Source organism: Uloborus diversus, chromosome 8 (genome assembly GCF_026930045.1).
Source record: "Uloborus diversus isolate 005 chromosome 8, Udiv.v.3.1, whole genome shotgun sequence".
Lineage (NCBI taxonomy): Eukaryota > Metazoa > Arthropoda > Arachnida > Araneae > Uloboridae > Uloborus > Uloborus diversus.
Window position 1 is genome coordinate 14,775,521 of NC_072738.1, and position 22,245 is coordinate 14,797,765.

Sequence of the window (22,245 nt, forward strand, 5' to 3'; positions counted from 1 at the left end):
GGATTTTAAATAATACAAAAATTCTCACTTTTTATTTTGAAGTTGAAGAGAATCCTGCTAGGAAATAAAACCAAGCTAGGAATGTTGCGATAAAAATCCCAAAAACTACAATTTTCGAGCTACCCGCTTTGGACCACCCTCCCCTATATATGAGGATATGCATCAAGTAAATTCACTTTAACCCCTCCCCCCTCGAAATTTTTGAAATGACGGGCCTGGACACCACCACCGAGATTCTCCTCAAGGCCAAACAACCTCTCCGAAGGGAAGTGTATGAGTCACGCGAAGAAGACCTGTTAGTGCTTTCCCCAAACCTTCTGGGGGAGTGTTTTCAATCTCTCATGTCGTTGAATTTGCTGAAAGTAACGGTCGCTATGCTTTGTCCCCGCCATTTACTCTTGGGATTATGACTTTACTTTGTGAATTGTTTTTGTTGATTCGCATATTTTATTTGTTTAGTGGTTAAGTTTCGCTTATTATAGTTATTTCTTTTGTTATTGTGTATAAGTGTATCAATCATGCCGTTCAGATACTGTGCCTGGATTTCAGTGCAATTACGACAGCACCTATAAAATGTAAACTTTTTTAATTCTCGGCCGATGTAGAGATGTGCAAAAGATGGATTAAATCTATTACACGCAAGGATTTTGCACCAACTAAGTCATCTCGGGTGAGTTCTTAACATTTTTCCCCATTAAAAACTAATGTGCTCAAATTAATTCTGTTGTTGTTTCTCAAAAATAAGACTGGTACATTGAATAACAAATGTCAATAATTACTTTTAGCAAAATGATTTTTTTAGCAGTTTTTAAAATGCTGAATAATCATAAACCGTATACAGTAACGTGAATAACCAGGAAGTAAATCATTATTCCGCTCCCCCCTCCCCTATTACAGTTCACTGGTAATATAGTACCAGGTTCAGTATACCTTATACCTATTTTATTCATGAGTGTTTTTGTTCCTTTGTGTGGTTGTATCCTAAATATAAAATATTTTTCACATTCAATGAGACAGAAATATTTAAAATACGTTTCATGAAAATTAAATTTTTGTTTAATTCCGTATTTTATGCATTCATTTTCTTAAATTATTTTCCTCGTCACAACAAATATCTGTTGAAAGTGAGTTTAAATTCTTAATTCAAAACAATAATTTAACAATATGTAATCATTTATATTATTATTAAAATGTTTAAATTTTCTGCATTAATTTGTTAATATGGAAAAACCCTGGTGGGCAAGCTTTTGACAGTTTTAATTTTAACCATGTCAGTTTTAATATTAACCATGTTAAGTAAAAAACCCCGTGTCAAAAAATAAACACTTTTACAATTATTATAAAAGTTTAAATAAATAATAATAAATTTTATAAATTCTAAATTATCTAATGTTTTAGTTTTTGGAAGTACCCACTACCGATGTTGCAATAGTTCCTTCTAAATATAGCAATAGTTCCTACTATATATAGGGCAGCAAATTCTGTACTTTAAATAGAGGTTTTTTTTTTAAGAACCTAAAAATGGAAATGAGTCACTTTCATAAAAGCAGCCATTTTGAGCTTATAAAAATCAGAAAAGTTAAAGTGAGTGGAATCAAATGAAACATTTTACAGAGATAGACATATGTAAGGGCTTTTTATGTGAAAAAAATATTGGTCATGAAAAATATTCCAAATTCTTAAAAACATAAATTATTTACAAAATTTAAAAAGTAAGGGAATGAAATATTAGCAGAATGAAGCATATTCGAACATTAAAATTTACAGCTTCATTAAATAACTATATATATATATATATATATATATATATATATATATATATATATATATATATATATATATATATATATATATATATATATATATATATATATAATGCATCTTACAATAATAATAATAATTACTAATAATTACTGAAGTTGATTGTTCTGGGGAAAAACTGTCTGTCACGATTGTTGCACGCTGTTGAATGAACGCAAGTTCCAAACATTATTAAAGTAAACTAGTTCACAGATTTAATTTTAATGTACTTAATGTTATAAGCAGGGTTCGTTGAATTAAATCAGCTTTTTTTAAATCGTGATTAAAATCATGATTTAAATCAAATGATTATTTTTTACATCAATTGATTTGAATCTAGTGATTTTTTTTAACAAAGTCATTGATTGAAATGAGTTTATTTTACATAAATTAATTTTGCATTTTTGAAATATGTTACTCTAAATTTAATTATACTGCATTACATAATTTTAATTAAACTAGCAAAATTATATATATCCCTCTTTCTGTGTGTGTAACAGATTTTCAGACTTTGGCAATATTGTTTTTACTTCAAAATTACTTCAGAACAAGATAAAAAAATTTGCAGTTTTTCTTATACATCATGACTAATATAATTTAGAAAAATAATTGTCGAACATACTGTTTTACACTAGAAATTTACAGGATGATGGAAACCTTATCTTTAAGCATATCATAAAGCATCACATCTTATCTAAACATAATAATATATTTATAAATCTTAAAAATTTATTATTTAAAAATCTTATCCCAAAATTATAGGAGTTAGCCGACTTGATTCCATTAGTTCAGATTGCTTTCTTATCAAAGTTTTTTGCCCTCTTCATTCCAACTCAACAATTGAATTCATTTCAGAAATTATGTTGTCTCTAAGCTGATAAACATAGAAAACTGCCAAATTAAAAAAAAAAAATTTCTTCTAAAAAGTATGGAAATAATAATTTTAGGAAATAGTGGGTACCTCTGCTTCCCAGAATTATAGTTGAAAAAATGGTGGTTGTAGCTAAGGGGTGGGGGTGTTAATGTAAAATTTAATTTGAATCATGCTTTGTTTTAAAAGCAGAAGCAGTCAACTTATACCTATTATTAAAAAATAGCTACTGCCATGAAATGAAAATAGCTAAAAAGGTGTATTTCCTTACGTTTTCTCAGAATATTTTTTTTTTATTTTTTATTCCCACTTAAGTATTAGTCAGAAAAATCTCCAGATTTTTACTGGTGTTGATCCTTTTTGATCTAAACTAATGAACTATCAAAATTTGCACTGTTAAATAAAAAAAAGTCAGACACAGATACACAAGCGATGAATCTTAACTTATTAAAATCTATTTATGTTATGAAATGTCTTTTTTAAATATAAAATAGATATTTTGAATAATTTATTTTTTTCTTTATATTTTATTTGTGCATTTATTTGTTGAGATAGTGAAATGGATTTTATTTTAGTGATATTTGGATGTGCCAAAAGGGAATAAATGAGTTCCATGACTGGAATCTTTGCTTTTTTTGTGAACATTAAACACGACTATTAAATTATCCCACACTGAAAAAAATATTGTTGATAATGTGTTGTAGAGATAATTATACTGAATGCTGAAGACAAACAGAAATACTTTCAATATTTTTTTCAGGAATGTATTCATTCATACTCATTTAATAATTGTAATAGGAATTATTTTGTTTTCACCGAAAGGAAATGCGCGTCACGAGCATCAAAATAAGCATTTCGCTGACAAAAGGAAACTATTTAAACGATGGATTAAGAAAGAAAATCGCATAAAATATCGGTATCTGCATCAAGCTGCATCCATTCGCATAGGTCTTCTTGGGGAGCCATCTTCCTCCCGCTGTTTGGCCTTGAGTAGAATCTCGGTGGTGGTGGCCTGGAGAGCGAGGGGGAGGAAATGTACCCCACCCCCCTTCCGCTTTCGAGCCACCTATTCCTCTGGATGTAAACTAACCGCAGATCCATCTACTCGGCCAACGTTCTCCCATTGCACGCTTGCAATCAACAGTAAAACTAATTCCAATCGAACAACCTAGAAATAACATCGAAAGACAAAGAGGATGTAACCTGTTCCGTCATCGAACCCCCGAGGGTCTAAACTTTCCCTTGACTCTCGCTCACGTCAGCTTTTCATCACAAAAGGCATAAGACCGGTTACAGTTAAAAACATCTTCACAAGGTTAAATATCTCATTCAACGATTTAATAAACTACTTTCGCAGGAACTGTTTCCAACACTTGGACTTCGTGGACAGCAGAGGATTTGGGGTCTTTCCCTGTTTAGATTAATTTATTTTTCGTTATTTATTGCTTCAAATATTTCTCCGTTGCTGTATAAAGGGAAAGTATAGATTAATTCAGTGGAAATTTGAAAGGAATAGAAAGAAAAATATGTGAAACAATCGTCTTATATTCTGGTAAGGACTGTTTAAGAAGAAAGAAAACAGGAGATTTAGAAAGTGGATATATCTCTGTACGTGGCGAACTATTTTACAGGTATGTAAGATTTCTGTAAATAGAAATCATAGTAATCTCTCTCTCTCTCTCTTTCTCTCTCTCTCTCTCTCTCTCTTTCTCTCTCTCTCTCTCTCTTTCTCTCTCTCTCTCTCTCTCTCTCTTTTATTACGTTTTTCAAACACAATATCTTATTGGATTCATAATTTAGTTATCTACATTTACTTTATTTATTCAAGTGGAGGAAATTGGGGTTTTATCAATTGAAGGGCTCGGCGCAGAAATGTGACAAGCCACAAAGAGTGATTTTTCGAACAAAATTTTTGTTTCTCATAACTAAAATTTAAATAAACGTGACAACGGATTATGTCATTAGGAGAAAAACACATCTGCTTTCATTATTGCAGAGTACAGAATGTATAATACCTTTGAAAAATTCAACAAATATTTTTTTATAAATTGGGAGTTGGCCTACTGAAAAATTCACTTCATGTGGCATATCACATTCTTACCCCGAGCCCTTCAATTGAAATATCATGGCTCCAATTTCCTTCTTTTAGTTCTTGATCATTAGTTACTCACATAATCTTTACTAATAATCAAGTTGAAAGTCTCTCTGTCCGGATCTCTGTCTGTCAGGATCTCTGTGACGCGCATAGCGCCTAGAACGTTTTTCATGAAATTTGGCACAAAGTTAGTTTGTAGTATGGGGGTGTGCACTTCGAAGCGATTTTTCGAAAATTCGATGTGGTTCCTTTTTATTCCAATTTTAAGAACAAAATTATCATAAGATGGACGAGTAAATTACGAAATTATCATAACGTGGAACCGTAACATGGGCACAAGCCAATTGGCGGGGTACAAAATTATCATAACGTGGAACCGTAACATGGGTACAAGCCAATTGGCGAGAAAATTCACCATACATTATTTGTAAGTATACAGGCGAACCAAAAGACCTTTTAATTTTTCTATTACGTGCAAAGCCGTCTGGGTACCACTAGTATGTAATATACTCATGTAATACTAGACCTCCTGGTTTACCAATTACAAATTGATACAAATATAGCGATAAAAATTCAAATTTTAACCATTGAACTTCAATATCCTTAGAGATACTATTGCATTGTGAAATGATTTTAAAAACACAAAGTTAATGGTGAATAAGGATTTATTGCCATTAAAAAATCTGTTTATTGTACATTTACTTATTGTGTTTGCATACGACGACATTTAAATCAGACCGCCTCTCGGCTTTTAAAAAGAGTGTCAAAAAAAAAAGATTCTTTCATCATAGAAAAAATGATTTTAAAAATTTCTTGTCATGGATGAATAATTGAAATAAGAGATATTTTGATAGTTGGTAGTTCGGTGCTATCGTCTGGTCTTTAGCTTTAAAAAGGCAGGCGACAATTGTACAAATTGCCATGATTCCCAGTTATAGAAATCTTTCCCAAAGTCTAGAGTATTTTTAGTATAAAAGTTAAGGAATTGTTAGTCATATTTACAAACACACACACAGTGGGAATACGTTCAAGAATTTAATCTGAATCAAGAATGAATACTTAAAACAAATATTTCAAAATAATAAAGGGCCATTTATTAATTACGTAAGGGTCCCGAGGGGGAGGAGGGTTGGAAATATCTCTACATATCTTTTTTTTTTTTTGAGGGGGGGGGGGGGTTCAAACCCATTCTTACGTAGCATTTTCCAAATCGATATTTACATTTGCAATTGCGCGGTCAAGTGGTTTGACAGGGATTATTTTTACATTTGCGTCTGGACGGAAAAAAAAACGTATTAGGGTGAGCTGTTTTTTATTTGTTTTACAAAGAATGAGTAGTGCAAAATAAAAGAAACGCACTATGTATGGCATGTTTTATTTTTAATTAACATCGCGTCATATTAAAAAAAAAAGATGTCGAAACAACATTCAATCTAGATTCTAACTTCTTAGTAAATGTTTCTTTGTACAAAAAGGTTTAATTTAATAATAGTGATTTCGATTCTAGTGATGTAAGATTCGTCTTTTAATTTGAATCGTGTTTTTGTTATTTTGAAAACTAAATAGAATCTTACATAAGGATAGGGGGGAGGGGTTTGAAAAATCTAACTTACCCTTACATGGGAGGAGAGGGGTCAAAAGCTGCCAAAATCATCCTTACGTAATTAATGAATGGCCCCTAATAATAATAGTATTAATAATATAAATAAATATGTAAAAATAAAATATTTATGTATCTTAGAAGCCATTGAGGACAAACCGCAGAGAGCCGAAAATATATCTCTAAGTATTGTTTGGCAATACCGAAATCGGTTCATCTGTTTAGGAGCCAGGGCCTGATTATCGCGCAGGCAATCTCGGCCTGGACCTGGGGCCGTAAATTACCTAAAAAGTATGCATAGCTGTATGAAAAATTCATGAATCTTTTTAAAGTAATAATAAAAAAAACGACTTGTTCATTGGAAATAAAATACTTTCTTAAAGGAGAATTTTTATTCATTCTGCCATTAGTGAACTTACCATGTCACAATTATGAATAGCCCTGAAGAGGATTCATAAATGATTTACATATAATTCTGTGATTGACAATGAGTCCCCCAAAAAATGTATTACGATGGGCCCCAAATCTGTAAATCAACCACTGCATCCCGCTATTCTGGGGTCTCCAAATCATTGAATCGTTAGTCGGACCCTATTAGGAGCAGCTATATGGTGCCAGACACAGATTCACGAAATCGTCAAACTTATTACAAATCTTCATGCGTCCACGGTTTATTAAAGCAGGGCTGCGGATTTGGACGGAAAATGATCGAAGCCGGGAATTTTAGAGCCTCCGACTACTCTTTCTGAGGCTCTCTCCTCAACCCCAAAATCAGTCAAACTCCGACTCTGACTCTGCAGTTATGGCAGATTGTGAACTCGGAGGGAAAATGACCGACTCCGACTTCGGGGATTTTGGAACCTTCGACTCCGTTTCGGACTCCAACTCCTTTACCCCAAAATCAGTCCGACTCCGACTCTGACACTGCAGCAATGGCAAATTGTGTTTTCAGAGGGAAAGTGACCGACTCCGACTTTGGGAATTTCAATGGCTTGGACTCCGTTTCTGACTCCAACTCCTTTACCCCAAAATCAATCCCTCTGACTCCAACTCAGACTCCACGGCCATGGTAGATTGTGTACTTGAAGGGAAAATGACCGACTCCGTCGAAAGGGATTTTGAAGCCTTTGACTCCATTTCCAACTCCAACTCCTTTTCCTCAAAATAGTCCGACTCCGACTCCGAGTCTGCAGCCATGGCAGATTGTGGACTCGGAGGGGAAATGACCGACTCCGACTCTTGGCATTTCAAAATCCTTGACTCTCAACTCCAACTTCGATTCCTTTCCCCCAAAATCAGTCCAACTCCGACCCCCACTGCTCCGTTAAAAAGATGAGGTTCATTTTTTACACCTCCAGTCGTGTTTACACGGACAGCATAAGAAAAGAAATGGCACCACGCGTCGAGTTAATTTTAGAACGCTAATCAGAGGGAAGACTTTTTATTCCGCGATGAATGAAAGGATTACTCGTATGCAAGTCAAAAAAATTCTTACGCTACTGTGTTGACTGTTTGCTTTACTTCTCTGTGAGTTTATCAACTAAATTTCTGCTTAAGACATAAGTTAATAATGTATTGTACTGCTGTGGAAGAACAATACGCATAAATTTATAAATGTCTGCCACTTGGGAAAAAAAAAGGTAAACTGATGGCATTATAAAACTCTATTAACTAAAGGTAGGATAATCATGAAATTCTTAATTTTTTAATGTTGTAGCTAACGTGATGCCGAATGAATTGTTTTGCTACTGTAAAAGCACTTACAGTATAGTTTTGATAGTGTATAGTTTTGCTACTGTAAAATCACTTACAGTATAGTTTTGATAGTGTATAGTTTTGCTACTGTAAAAGCACTTACAGTATAGTTTTGAGAGTGTATAGTTTTGCTACTGTAAAAGCACAGTATAGTTTTGAGAGTGTATAGTTTTGCTGCTGTAAAAGCACTTACAGTATAGTTTTGCTACTGTAAAAGCACTTACTTCCGAGAGGCTTTAATTTTCGTGAGCCCGTTAGAATGGCAAGCATTTAAGCCTCGCTTTTTTTTTCTTCAACATTCGGTTTGTTCAAAGGAAATTCGAGACAGTTTTAGCTCGCGAACTCACCAATATCTTTATTTCCGTAGAAATTACTGTTCCCGAAACGAAGTGATTTTACTGTTCTTTGATTTTATGTTCATAACTTTTCGAGACGGTTTATTTATTGTTCTTTTAAGTAATCAGGATTGTTTAGTGATTTCACTTCGCTTTGACTTTTAATTTGCTTTGTGATTGGTAGACGGGGAGTCACATGATCCTCTGCCATTGCTTGAAAAATTCTTTTCAATAGCGTCGCTGGTTAATTTTGCTTATTTCGCATGTTATAATACTGTATTTACTTTTCTTCCTTCCTTCTATCTTTCTTTTTTTTTCCTTTTTGGTCTCATCTTTCGAGTTGGATATTCGTTGTATTTGATATTATTTCTGAAAATTTTAAAAATGCTATTTGACGTTATAGTTTCAAATACGGCAGCTATAAATGATTATTCTTTGAATCTAATCTTAGTTAAGAATTTTCTGCATTAAAGATTTTTGAAAGAAACTTTTTAACAACTCAGTATCTTTTACTTAATAAATATTACAATTGCAGATATATCTTAAAATAAAAATAACTTATTTTTTGATGGTTGCTTCGTGCATCATGTCATACTTATGGTGATTCTTATTCATATTTAAGTTCTAATTATTTTTACGATGTTTTTTTTTTTTTTTTTTAGATTTTGCTTCAATGGTGTTTGAGTTTTTCTTTTCTTTTTGTCGTTCTTATTTTTATTTATTTCAAGTTTCGAAAGTTTATTATTATTATTATCATTATTCCATCCCCCCCCCTTTCTTGAACGCATATAACGTTTAGTTGTGTAGTGCATATTTTTTTCTTTTTGACAGTCTTTTTTTTTTTTTTTTTTTTTTTGTCTGTTTTTATTATTCAGTTTCTTGTACGTTTTACTATACTTCAAAAAATTGTTATTGTTTATCGTAGTTATTTATTTATTTATTTATATTTCGTTTTTTGTAAATTAAAAGTTTTTTTCATTTTTTTTTTTTTTTTTCTTTTGAGCTGTATCGGTTTTGTCTTTCCTCCAATGAGATTCGTTCGTCGTAGCAAGTGCTGTTGTCTTCACTTATGAGCTTCTGGCCCAATGGTATCGAACTTTCTGATTGATTATTTGGTTTAATTTCTATTTTGGCTGTTTAAAAAATTGTTTATTGTTGCTTGATTTTCAGTGCTTTTCGTTGACCTAATATTAATTGTGTTACATGCAATATAACAGACAGCCCGGTTATCACATCCTGAGACTGCAATTTCGTTCTTATTTAAGCGAACATCGTTCTAATAAGAACGAAACTGCAGTCTCAGGATGCGATAACCGGGCTGTCTGTTATATTGCATGTAGTTCTGCCTTAGCGCGTGTCCGCAGCATGGTGCGATTCGACTTACTGCTAAAGAATTAGTGGTTTAAACTTAACCGAGAGTCGTCAGAAGTTAGGTTTTTATTAAACAACATACAGGGTGTTCCAAAAATAACTGATATATTTGAAAAATCAATAAAAACTAAACGGGCAGTGACAGGAATATATCGTTTGTTGCATTTTGCTTGGCACAACAGTAAATTTTCAGACAGAAAAACTTTCAAATTTAGTTACAATGTTCCTCAACAGATGACGCTGCAGGTATTTTAAAAGGTATAAAAACTCAGTCTGTAAGATTGCCAAAACGACCGATATATTTGAAAAATCTGTGCTGTTCGCTTTGTTTTTATGAGATTGCCAAAATGCCCGATATGTTTGAAAAATCTATGCTGCTCGTTTTGTTTTTATTGATTTTTCAAACATACCGGTCATTTCGGCAATCTTACAGACTGCGTTTCCGTTTATACCTTTTAAAATACCCACAGCGCCATCTGTTGGGAAACGGTGCAACTAATTTTGAAAGCTTGTCTATGTGAAAATTTACTGCTGTCCCAAGCTTATTGATTTTTCAAATGTGTCAGTCATTTTTGGAACACCCTGTATGATGAAACAACAAATCGAATTAAGTTTCAGTTAATACAGCTAAATTTGTCAATTCGACAATTTCAACTTCGACGTTTAAGCTTATGCTACTCATTGAAAACGTAACTTCAGTCGGCCAGTCCAAAGACTACCATTTTTTTATTTATCCTTTAATAGTTTAGTTGCCCTGTTTCCGGTGGCAATCGTGAATTTTGCCCCTGTCCTTGCAATGACGCTTCTCTGTTTATTGTACTTGAACAAACATTTGATCATTTCCAAAACTTTAACAGTATTTTTTTCTGAAAGAGCATGCTTAAAAACATAGGGTCTGACCATTTTTTAAATAATTTGTTTAAGTTTAATATTTTTAAAAACTTAGCTTAACCGGTGCGCTTTCATAGTTTACGCTTCTGCCGATGACATCACAAATGATGAAATGCCATTCACTGTTCCCATTCACAGAGCAAAATATTTGATTCGCTTCTTTACTCACGTGTGTTGGCAATGATAGGGCTGATAGCAAGCATAGAGCGCAATATTTAATTCGCTTCTTGATTATCATTGCGTGGAAACGTGGTTCGAAGATGCGCCAAAGTGCATTAATTGTGACGTCATAAAGATCACGCCTTGTTTGAAAAATCGGACATTTTGAAAAATTAAGTAAAAAATAACTGTTGGGAAAAATGAAAATACCTATTTTCTGGGTAAATGTTATTATTTTTATTCATTTTTTATTTATTTATTTATTTATTTATTTATTTATTTATTTATTTATTTTAGCAATGACGATTGCTAATTGTTTTCATTTGACCGTCCTTGTTATTTGGTTCCTTTTTCAATCCACCGTCCTCTTCAGGCATGGCTCATCTGTTTCAGAGCACTGTTCCCCGGAATCCGCTTCTCTTGGTCAGTGGCGTCCATGTCCTACACACACGCACGCTCATACACATACACACTCTCTCACACACACGCGCCTTTACACACACGCCAATGTGCGTACACACAGGTCTACGCACACACACATGCCTACAAATACACATACACAATTATACTCACGTAACCGCTCAAAATTAGCGGCAGGCTTGGGGGGGGGAAGGAGACCTTTCTAGAAACGATAACTCCAATGAGTAGGGTCCTGTCGCAACTCGTGATTGCGAAAAACATAATTTGAATACAAAATTTCAGAATTCAAATTAGTTTTCTTTTATTTTTTTTATTTTTATTTATTTATTTTTTTATTTTATTTTATTTATTATTGAGCAATCACGATTGCTTAATGTTCTCATTTGACCGCTTTTGAGGTCCGTGCCTTTTTCAGCTTGGACCAGAAGCCTCTGCAGCACCACCGTGTACCGTCCTCTGTAGGCTGCGCGGCTGCTCCGGTCCTGAGCTATCCGCTTCTCCTGGTCGGAGGCGTTCATGTCCTACACACACGCTCGCTCACACACTCACACACATACACACACACACACGACTTCCCACACATACACTCACACACATACACACACACGACTTCCCACACATACACTCACACACGTCTACGTGCATACACACAGGTCTACGCACACACACAAGCCTAAACACTTACACACACAACTATGCACACGTAACCGCCCAGGAGGAGAGGCAGGCTTCGGGGGGACAGGAGCCGTTTCTAGAAACAATAACTCCAATGAGTAGGGTCCTGTCTCAGTTAGTGATTGCGAAAAACATAATTTGAATTCAAAATTTCAGAATTCAAATTATTTTTTTATTTATTTATTTATTTATTTTTTTTTTGCTTATTCTATCAGTTTCAGTGACTAAAAGTAGTACTTTTGACTGAAGGAAACAACCCCGTTTTTCTCAGGTTTGAAGAAGTGTCTTGTTCATTTCAGGTATGCTGCCAGAATTGCCTGCCCAACTGCAATGTAGCTCACGCAGCGAGGCACTGCGATCAGATGAGCATTTACCGTATTCGTGTACGGTAGTCAGCGGCGTTTTAATGGAGTACGCGGCGAAGCACCTCAACGAGACAGAAGAAATCAGAAAAAAGGGACTGAAGGAGCTTCGAGAACTGCTGAAAAGTAAGGACACAAGTCTTTATTTCTATTGCAATATCTCACCTTTATAACCAAAACCCTCGTAATCCGAACGGACACTAATCAAAACGCCACGCCCGCCGCCCCGCAGAGATGAATCACATGTAATCTTGTTAAAACTACCAGTTTTTAAAAGAGATTATAAAATATAAATATACGTTCGACCGTACTTTAATCACTATATCACTCTAAAAATGTGCGCTGTTGGTAAAGTCATTCCCCATACTTGGGGAGAACGGCTGGGTAAAAAATAGTGCATTAACCGTATTCCTGCTAGGTAGTCAGCAGTGCTTTAAGGGAGTACGCGGCTAAGCACCTCAACTAGACAGAAGGAACCAGAAAAAAGGGACTCAAGGAGCTTCGAGAACTACTGAAAATTAAGGACACATGTCTTTATTTTTATTGCAATATCTCATAGTAAAACCTTTAAAACCAAAACTCTCGTAATCGAAACGGACACTAATCAAAACGCCGCGCCGCAGAGACGAATCACAAGTAATCTAATTAAAACTACCAGTATTTAAAAAAGAGCATAAAATATTAATATACGTTCGTCCAATTCTCAAGTGATTTCTCACCGAAAGAATATGCATTCTTGTTAAAAGTTATTCCCCACATTTGGGTATCGGCTGATAAAAGATAGACCAAAGAAGAATAGACAAGCCAAAGAATTATAACTTAATAGGGAAGGTTGAGGTAAGTGGAACCCATTAAAAGAACAATTCGTTTTTAAACCTTACAAAAAAGTTTTGAAACAAAAAATTGTAAACTTATTGTCTTATTTCATCTTGGCCATCATTACTAAACAAAAGATCATCATTGTTTTCTAAAAAAATGCATTAACTTTTCTTAGCGATTATATTTTGTAAAAAATCGGATTGGTGTCCCACTTACCCCACAGTGAGGGGTAAGTAGGTCACCCCGCTTTTATTTAAATTTAAATGAAACATATCTAAAAAAGGGATCAGGGGGTCTTACATGATAAAGAATGTAAATTTTTAGTGTGAATTATTTTTTGCAAATGCGTCCATTTATGAGATTCTTACTGTCTTTTAAAAATGTATCACGGAAAATTTTAAAACAAAAAACAAAACAATTTCATTTGTGAAATTTATTGAAAGCCTATTGGTATATTTGCTTTTACATATGAAGGTGTGTTTAATGAAAGTAATACAGTTAATTTAGATCAATTTTGGTGAATTAGCCAAAACTATAATTTGAAAAATAAATTGGAAACAATACTAATGACTGCGTATCAACAGTCGGGGACCATTTCTTTTTGACCAATCGAAGAACCCCGTAAAATTTGAATGGGCTCCGGCTGTTGATTCTTTTATTCAGCTTTTGAAGTTATGATTTTTCTTATGTGTGTAACGATTATAAGACTATTTCAACGATGTACTTATTCAGTAAGTACTTATAATATTCTAAACAACTGGGCTTAATTTTTATCTTTTTAGTTTTTTTTTTTATTTTTTTTTTATTTTTTGTACGCAGTCAGGTTTTTCGTTTTTATTAAACTATTTTTTTTTTCACTTTTTAGTTAATTTTCATTAACTTAGTTATTTTGATTATAAGACGGTAAATTTCTCAATCTTGTCATTTTAATGAGAGAGATTATATGTTGAGGATTATTAAGTAACATGCGGTAGTTTAAACTACTGATTATTACCTCTAGGGACCTAACTCGGCTTAAAACTACATATGCTTGACCTTTAGCAAAAATACGCGAACTTAAGTCAACTACAGCTTTATAAACAGCCTGTATATAAATGATGACGCGAGCTCGAAAACGTTCTAAGTGAAATCATTCGCACAAAACTGAAAAAGCCCGTCGAGAAAGTACACGTGACGAAACTCAGTCCCGGAATCACGATAAAAACAAATGCAACATGTTAGAGATGAAAATTGAACTAGTAGACTTAGTAAACAAAAAACTCAAGCAGCAAAAACGCTACCTGCACTTGTCACACGCAGGTAGCGTGCAACACGATCCCGAACTGATAATATGGCGACGGGTTGTTTTTACGGTGAATTTTGATCATTGTAATGTGTTTAGTGACACTCCCAAAGTTAAGACAGACGATTGACGCAAGAATCATCGAAATTGGCCAAGGTACTTTTGTATTTGGTTTTTTTTTTTTTTTTTTTGTTTTGACTCATTTTTATTTTCACTTCAAACTTTCAATATTTTAACTCTGCATCTGATTTTGAACATTTTTGCAAGTGGAAGTATGCCTCTAGAACTAACGGTTGCGAAAATAGAGGTTTTTGCAGATTAAAACGGAACATCTTGTATGCATGGGGAAAGGCTTTTTGAATTCCCCTACAGAAAAAAAAACATTCTGGCTGTGCTAGTGCGTAGCGGTATTTTACTTCCAACTAAGTTTTAAGCAAAATGCTAAAATACTGAAGATTTTTCTTTCTTTCTTTTAAAATCTGTAACCGTAATATTACGATTGCCCAAGTTGGATAAGAAGTCATATCTTCAGCAAAACTCGAAAGTTGTCAAGTAATTACTTAAAGTTAAAGTATTATAGTGCGTAGTTTCAGTTATAAACGCAGAAACATTTATTTATGCAGTAATCTCCCGATTATGCGCGGAATGGAGTGGCACAAGTGCCGCGGATAATAGAAATCGCGGATAAACCGCAAAAAGGCTAAAATAAGGAAAAAACTGTTGTTCTTCAAATACTTGGCTGTAACTACAACTTTAACTTTAACTATAACTTTAGCTGTAACTGCAACTTTCTACAAACAGTGAAAATATATAAAATACAGCAAAACTACTTTATATTGTATCCAATAGAACTTAACATAAGAACAAGTGTATATACGATGTAGAAAACGCAATAAATAAATAAGCAGATAAATAAAAAACAACAACAAATGAGCTTCAATTTACAATTTTTTGACAAAAAAAAATCAGCCATTTGTTTTTCCTTTTTGCTATGAAAGTACATGCTCCTCCTGATTGCTAAATGATCCGCGGATAATCCGCCACGCGGACAATCAGGAGTAACAGTAATTTATTTTGCATTGATCGGTAAACTTTGACCTTCAAGTATCCATTTAAATACTGTGATGGTCCATGATTCGTTTTTCGCTAGTGTCTTTTCTTCTACAAGTCGGAATGCAATGAAAGTTTGCAACTCAGCTACTGATAGTTTTAGGAACTCATTTGTGTCTTAAAAAAATGGGGGTTAATATGCAAACATTTGGAGTTTGGGTTCAAAACACTTGATATTTTATCAAAATTAAATTCACGTAGTTCTAAAAACTTTAAACCAAGTCAGATAATACCTTTCTTTCTTTCCTAGGACGTATGATAGCCGAATAATTCAAAGTGTTTCGTTTCGTGTTTTTTTTTTTTTTTTTTTTTTTTTTTTTTGAGCAATCACGATTGCTTATTGTTCTCACTTGACTGTTTTTGGCGTCTTTTTATTTTTCCCACTGCCACCCTCCGCACCATCACCGTCGACGGGCTCCTCACGATGCTGCTCCTATAGCGAAAGCCGTCTCCAGGTTGCATCCATGTCCTACACACACGCGCATACGTACACAACTGCACACACGCACGCACACACACACACACACACACACAAAATACACATACACACACACACAAACAAATACACACGCATACACATACACAAACAGATACACACACGCATACATACAGACACCCACACATACACACACAAAAAGATACACACACACATACACACAAGTACCCACACATTCATGCCTGCACACAGACACAAACACATATGCCTACACATACATACACAAACACATATGCCTACACATACATACACAAACACATATGCCTACACATACATACACATCCCCCCCACACACACACATTCATACACACAACTACCCATACACTTATGCCAGCACACAGACACAAGCACACATCCCTACACACATACACATAACCCCTACACACAAACACATATCCCCCCCACACACACACAAACACACACGCCTACATACACACACTCGTGATTGCGAAAAACATAATTTGAATTCAAGATGTCAAAATTCAAATTTTTTTTTTTATTATTATTAATGACTACCTCCTCAAATGCAAGTGCGGTGCAGTCCGGCAAGAAAAAAACAACTCAACATTCATTCGGGGGAGAGCGAAATGAATGTTTAGACCAGGGTTGCCAGACGTCCCGGATTTCAAGGGACAGTCCCGCATTTTGAAATATTGTCCCGCGTCCCGGGGAACTTCCATACGGGACGCCTAAAGTCCCTTATTCTAGCTAATAACAATATTTTACAAAACGAGACAGTATTTTAAGGGAAAAAAGTAAAGTAAAATAAAAAATGTGAAATAAAGAGCAATAAGAAAATCACGTGACAGCAAACGAAAAAGTTATTTTCGATTTAATTTGGTTTTTGTTTTGGCGGCAGACCATGAGGAGCCGAATGATTGCTTCCTTTTGGCGCATTGACTAATGTATATAGTAAAAAATGTATATCTGCGCATGCGTCATCAATCACAATGAAAAGGATTTTTATATTTTGATCGGCGACATTTTGTAAGGTTTAATGCTTTGTTACGATTGAATTTTTCTGATTTATCATGAAGAGATGTTCAACGTCAGAAAGCACCCCTTAAAAATAAACCATATCCAGTAACCGTCCTCAACTTCAAAAAATATCCCCCCCCCCCCTTTCCACTCCTAGAAACCTGTCCGGTATTTACAGTTCCATCAACTGGCAACCAGATACAGATACAGATCATAAATATATTGAGTCAGAGCGAAGCTCTTTTACTCTGTATGAAGGATAAGATGTGATGGAGTTGACATTAGTTAGGTCATGTGGGGAGGGGGGGAGGAGGAAAAAATAAAAAAAGGAATCGTTTCAGGGCCACACTATATACATATTTACATATTTACAACATGAGATGAGACAGTGTAATAGAAGAATAATGAAAATCCGGATAAATAGGAAATACTAGGATAAATAATAACATGAAGTTGAGACAAAGTATGAAGTATATACAAATTTACATGAACGAAGTCATGAGATGGAGAAAAGCAAACTGCCAGGCCAACCTAGCAGTTTGCAGCAACTCCCACGAGGGGGAGCAAGTGAACAATGTCACTAGCTATACTAGGGTTGCTAGCCCTGGTATAGGAGACTAATAGAGAGTGTAATGAATAAACATTGAGTCAGACGGGAGATTTTTCCCGCCAGAGTTAAAGGTATATAATACCTGTTCATGAATAAGGGGGTTGGTGTGATTTTCAAGATTAGTGAAGAAGTGAGTAGAGGTGTCAATGATGAAGTCAGTAATGTGATTGACTCAAGAGTCATTGTGTAGGGTAGCGTTGGAAACGTACCACGGGGCTTTAAATATTTTCCTAAGAATCTTATTTTGAATTGTTTGGATTTTTGCAATGTTAGATTTGGCAGCATACCCCCATGCGGGTATACTGTAGACAAGGGCTGGTCTGATGATGGTAGTATACAGTAAGAGACGGTTTTTTGTGCTAAGGGAATTTGTTTTGTTAAGTAAACCATAGAGATAGCCAATCTTAGTGTTAGCTTTTTTTATAACGTTATCAATGTGAGGTTTGAATGTGAGGCTTTTGTCGAGGTGGACTACGAGGTATTTGACAGTATTGGAGTAAGGGATAATATCATCGCCAACTTGGATGGGCTTAGGATATTTTTTGATGTCGTTATTGTAAAAGCAAATAGCTTGCGTTTTACTGGCATTTATGGCGATCCGCCATTTGTTAAGGTATTCTAGAATGACATTAACATACTTTTGTAGTCGATGTCTGGCAAAGCCACGGCAATGGTCGCTGGTGAGAATGCTGGTATCATCAGCAAAGAGACAAGTTAGATGAGAGTTGTGAGTGGGGAAGTCATAAGTGTAAATGTTATAGAGGGTCGGTCCTATCGCCGATCCCTGGGGCACTCCAGCCATAATATTATGTTTACTTGATAAGTAGTTCTGAATTTTAACTTGAAAGGTACGTTTGTGGAGGTAGCTATGTATGAGGTGAATGATGTAGTTGGGAAACTTAAGTAGAATGAGCTTGTGTATTAGTCCGGCATGCCAGACTCTATCAAATGCTTTAGCAATATCGAAGAAGACACCAATAGTGTATTTTTCTTTGTTGCAGTTATCTTGAATAAAATTTATCATTCGAACAAGTTGATGGGTGGTAGAGTGATTCTCTTTAAAGCCAAATTGGAAGTCAGGAATTAGGTTATGTGTGTGAATATGTTCTTTAATTCTGGTGAGGAGGATTTTCTGTATTAGTTTGGATAGAGAAGAGAGGAGGCTAATGGGTCTGTAATTTTGTGGGAAGGAATGATCGGAGTTGGGCTTAGGGATGGGAATGACAACAGCATTCTTCCAAGAGCTGGGGAAGTAGCCAAGTGTGAAAATTTTGTTGATAACTTTGGCAAGGAAAGTGATAGCTTTGAGGGGAAGGTGCTTTAGATGAACGTTCTTAATACCATCTTCACCACCTGCTTTTCTAACGGGGAGGTGCTTGATAGTAATCATGATCTCAAGAGGGGTGATGATAGGGGGAGGAACAGAGGTGGGAGGAGCTTGGAAGAAACGATTTATGCTCCGATTAACATCTGAGATTGTATCCTCGTCATACTCATGAGCATTAAGCTGAAAGTTGTCTTCAAGAGTGCTAGCGATTGCGCTAGCTTTATCTTGGGTGGTATAAACCAGTTTGCCATGATCGGCATGTATAGTGGGCATAATATGTGTCTTATTAGAGAATTTTCTGACAAGTGTATAAAATGCTTTTGAGTTATTGTCAAGTGAGCCCAGATAGTTGTTAAAAGTAGTCGACTTATGCTCTCCAGTAAGTTTTTTAATTTCATTTTGTACAGCATTAAGTCTAGTTTTAACAGCAGGATCTTTGGAGAGTTGCCAGTGTTTTTTAATTCTGTTTTTATACTTGATGAGATTGATGATATTGGGAGGAAATCGGAGAGGGAGGCGTTTAGAGAATTTCTTAATACTGGCTCTTTCAAGAGCAAATTTCATGTTGTCAGTAAGTGTGGAGATGCAGTTATCAATATCAGATATAGAGGTGATGGTGGGATTTCCCTGGATTCGGTCATGAATGATTTTGGTGTAGTAGCTCCAGCTGGTAATCGTAGAGGTGAAAGGAGCTTCGGGGATGCTCATAGAAATACCAATGTCAAGGAAGACAGGGCAGTGGTCGGAACTAAGTTCAGTGACAGCTGATATCCTAGTATGATAGTTAAGGCATTTTAACAGTGCGATATCAAGGGTGGAATTTGATGATGTACCGTAATAGGTGGGGGGTGTCAGGTGCGATGAGCTGGACATCATTATCAATGATATAATTTAGCAGTTTCTCACCATTTGTATTTGGGAGACCATCAGTCCATATCTCATGTTTGCAATTTAGATCGCCAATTAAAATGGAGCAAGAATTGAGGAAAAGTAATTTGTCAAAATCACGTTCATAAAAGGTATTCCCAGGGGGAAAATAAATGGAGGAAATAGTAACCAGTTTGTGGTCTATATTGCAGACAATAGTGGTATTTTCAAAACCAGTAGTGGAGCAGGGTCTAGAGTAGTGGGGGATATTAAACTTAATGAAGATCGCAGTGCCGCCACCACGAGAATGTGTACGGTCATTACGATAACATTTGTAGTTAGGGAAGTACACCCTATTGTTATTGGTAAGGTGCGTCTCTTGAACGCAGAAAATGTCAGGAGTGTGCTCAGTGAGGAAGCTTTCGACCTCCCCCCTTTTAGAGAGAAGGCCATTAGCATTCCATGAGCAGATGCGAAGCATAGGCGTACTAATCATGTTTGAAGGCAGCACTGAGGTCATTAAGATCCCGCATGAGAGATTGCGTTCCCTTGAGGATATTAGCAATCAGATGGGGGATTTTGGTGAAGTTTTTGAGCAAGTTGCTTAAGTCTTGAATTTGATCAGAGGGAGGGGTGTGAGTGGAGAGGGGAGTCTCATCAGTGGGGGAGCCTTGGAGCTTTTCAGCTTATGTTGGGAAATTTACTGAGTTTTTGACAATGTTGTCTGGATTTTCAGTGGGGGAAGTTTTAGGATTTCTATCGGGGGGCCTCTTAGGGCAACCCCTAAAATTAGCAGTATGGTCACCGCCACAGTTTGCACATTTGGCGGGAGTATCTTTAGGTTTGGTACAATCCCTAGTCGGATGGTCGCTAGCACATTTTAGACACTTAAATGGCTTGTAGCAATTTCTGCTAGAATGGCCAAAGTCCTGGCATCTAAAGCACTGTGTTGGGGAGGATTTAAGCCTGAGTGCTTCAACTTTGATTTGAAAATATCCCAAATAATTTATGTGGTAAATCTGTTTGCTTTCCTCGTTACGAGGTAAATTGACCAGAAATAAGGGGAGAGCTTGTCGATTTTTCCCGTGCATCTGGGATATATTGTCGGGGTGAAACCCGAGATCGGCAAGTTTTTCCTTGATAAAGGAAGTGTCTGTGTCACGGGGGAGACCCCTAATGACAATTTTTAGGCATTTATCCCCATTGAGTGTGTATGTGTGGTAATGTATATTGTTATGGGTTAAGTGTCTGATTATGGTGCGGTAGGCGTCATCAGTGGGAGGTTTTACAATGTATTTGGAGCCCGTATATTTTACGGTAATTTTGCTGTTAGTAATCTCATTAAGAGTTTCAATGAATTTAACAGAATTTTCAATTTCATCAATAATTATGGGGGGAATTTTGTTGTTTCTTTTTAGTTTCTGCGATTGAAATTCACAGTTATCATCATTAGGAATGTCATTATCATTGGTTGTGAGTGTTTCTAAGTCATCATATTCAGACTCGCCATTAACAGAGGTGAGGTCGACTGATTCTGGACGTACAAATGGTGTGGTTTCCATAATAGGACTAAGGGCTGTATTAGCCGATCCTTTAACAACATCCTCTATAGTTTGATCAATGGAATCACGTTCTGAGTCTTGAGATATGCAAATTTGTTTGGTATTTTTTCTGAGTACCCTTCTGTTGCTACTGCTCTTGGGAGCAGCGAATTTAGATTTTTCGACTTTCTTTACAAGTTTCGTGTTAGTCAGTACTTCGAACTGATTCCCAACAGGGATACTGACTTTGATGGGAGTCGTGCTGTTATTTGATGCAGCTTTCTTTGAAGGTTTAGTGTCGAGGGCAGTGAGTCTAGCATTGAGTTTAACATTCTGATTTCTCAGTATTTGGTGTTCCTCAAATAGGCGAGTAGTTTCTTTATCATTCAGGTGATGTGCAAGAGAGACACGGACATTCATAGCCCTTTGCTTGGCCATTACGTGGGCGAATTTAGCATTTATGTCGTCAGTAGCATCTATCTTTTTGTCATAAAAGTCGCATATAATGCGTAGATTATCATCACATGTTGCCAGTTCGAATACATCGTTTGTCTGTAAGGTATAGAGGTTTATCTTAGAGACAAGTTCCTCAACACTTTTGACAGGGAGGGAAGGGAGGGGGTAGTCAACTCCAAAACATCTTACCTCGTGAGGTTCCCAATCTCTTGGAGCGTCTGTATCTGACTGTAGACCAACGTCTGGGCGGGGAGGAGAAGACTGTGACATCATGAGATAAAGAATGGGGAACTCCTAAGAGGAGGTGCTCAAATATGGCCCTGAAAAGGGCCGAGCGGGAAGCGACCCGGTTTTGCCGGAAGGATATACCGGACCTATCTCAATAGGCCGCGGCAAACCAACGGGCTACTTGCGGGAAGGGGGAC

The 22,245-nt window shown here is 35.8% G+C and overlaps 1 protein-coding gene across 1 annotated transcript; it reads right to left on the reverse strand.

Annotated features, from left to right (window-relative positions):
- Window positions 1–18,247: 18,247 nt before the first annotated feature.
- Window positions 18,248–19,829, reverse strand: LOC129227938 (uncharacterized). The gene is made up of 2 exons (XM_054862560.1): window positions 18,971–19,829; window positions 18,248–18,306 (listed from the first exon to the last, which is right to left on the reverse strand). Exons 1-2 carry the CDS (start codon window positions 19,827–19,829, stop codon window positions 18,248–18,250), a joined length of 918 nt encoding a protein of 305 aa, XP_054718535.1.
- Window positions 19,830–22,245: the final 2,416 nt, after the last annotated feature.

Bases quoted from the DNA above. Each gene is read 5' to 3' on its own strand.
- LOC129227938 (XM_054862560.1), bottom strand. From the start codon at position 19,829: ATGTCCAGCTCATCGCACCTGACACCCCCCACCTATTACGGTACATCA. The intron at 18,307-18,970 runs GTATTAAGAACG...CATTCTCACCAG, and splicing joins AAAAGCAGGTGGTGAAGATG to CGACCATTGCCGTGGCTTTG.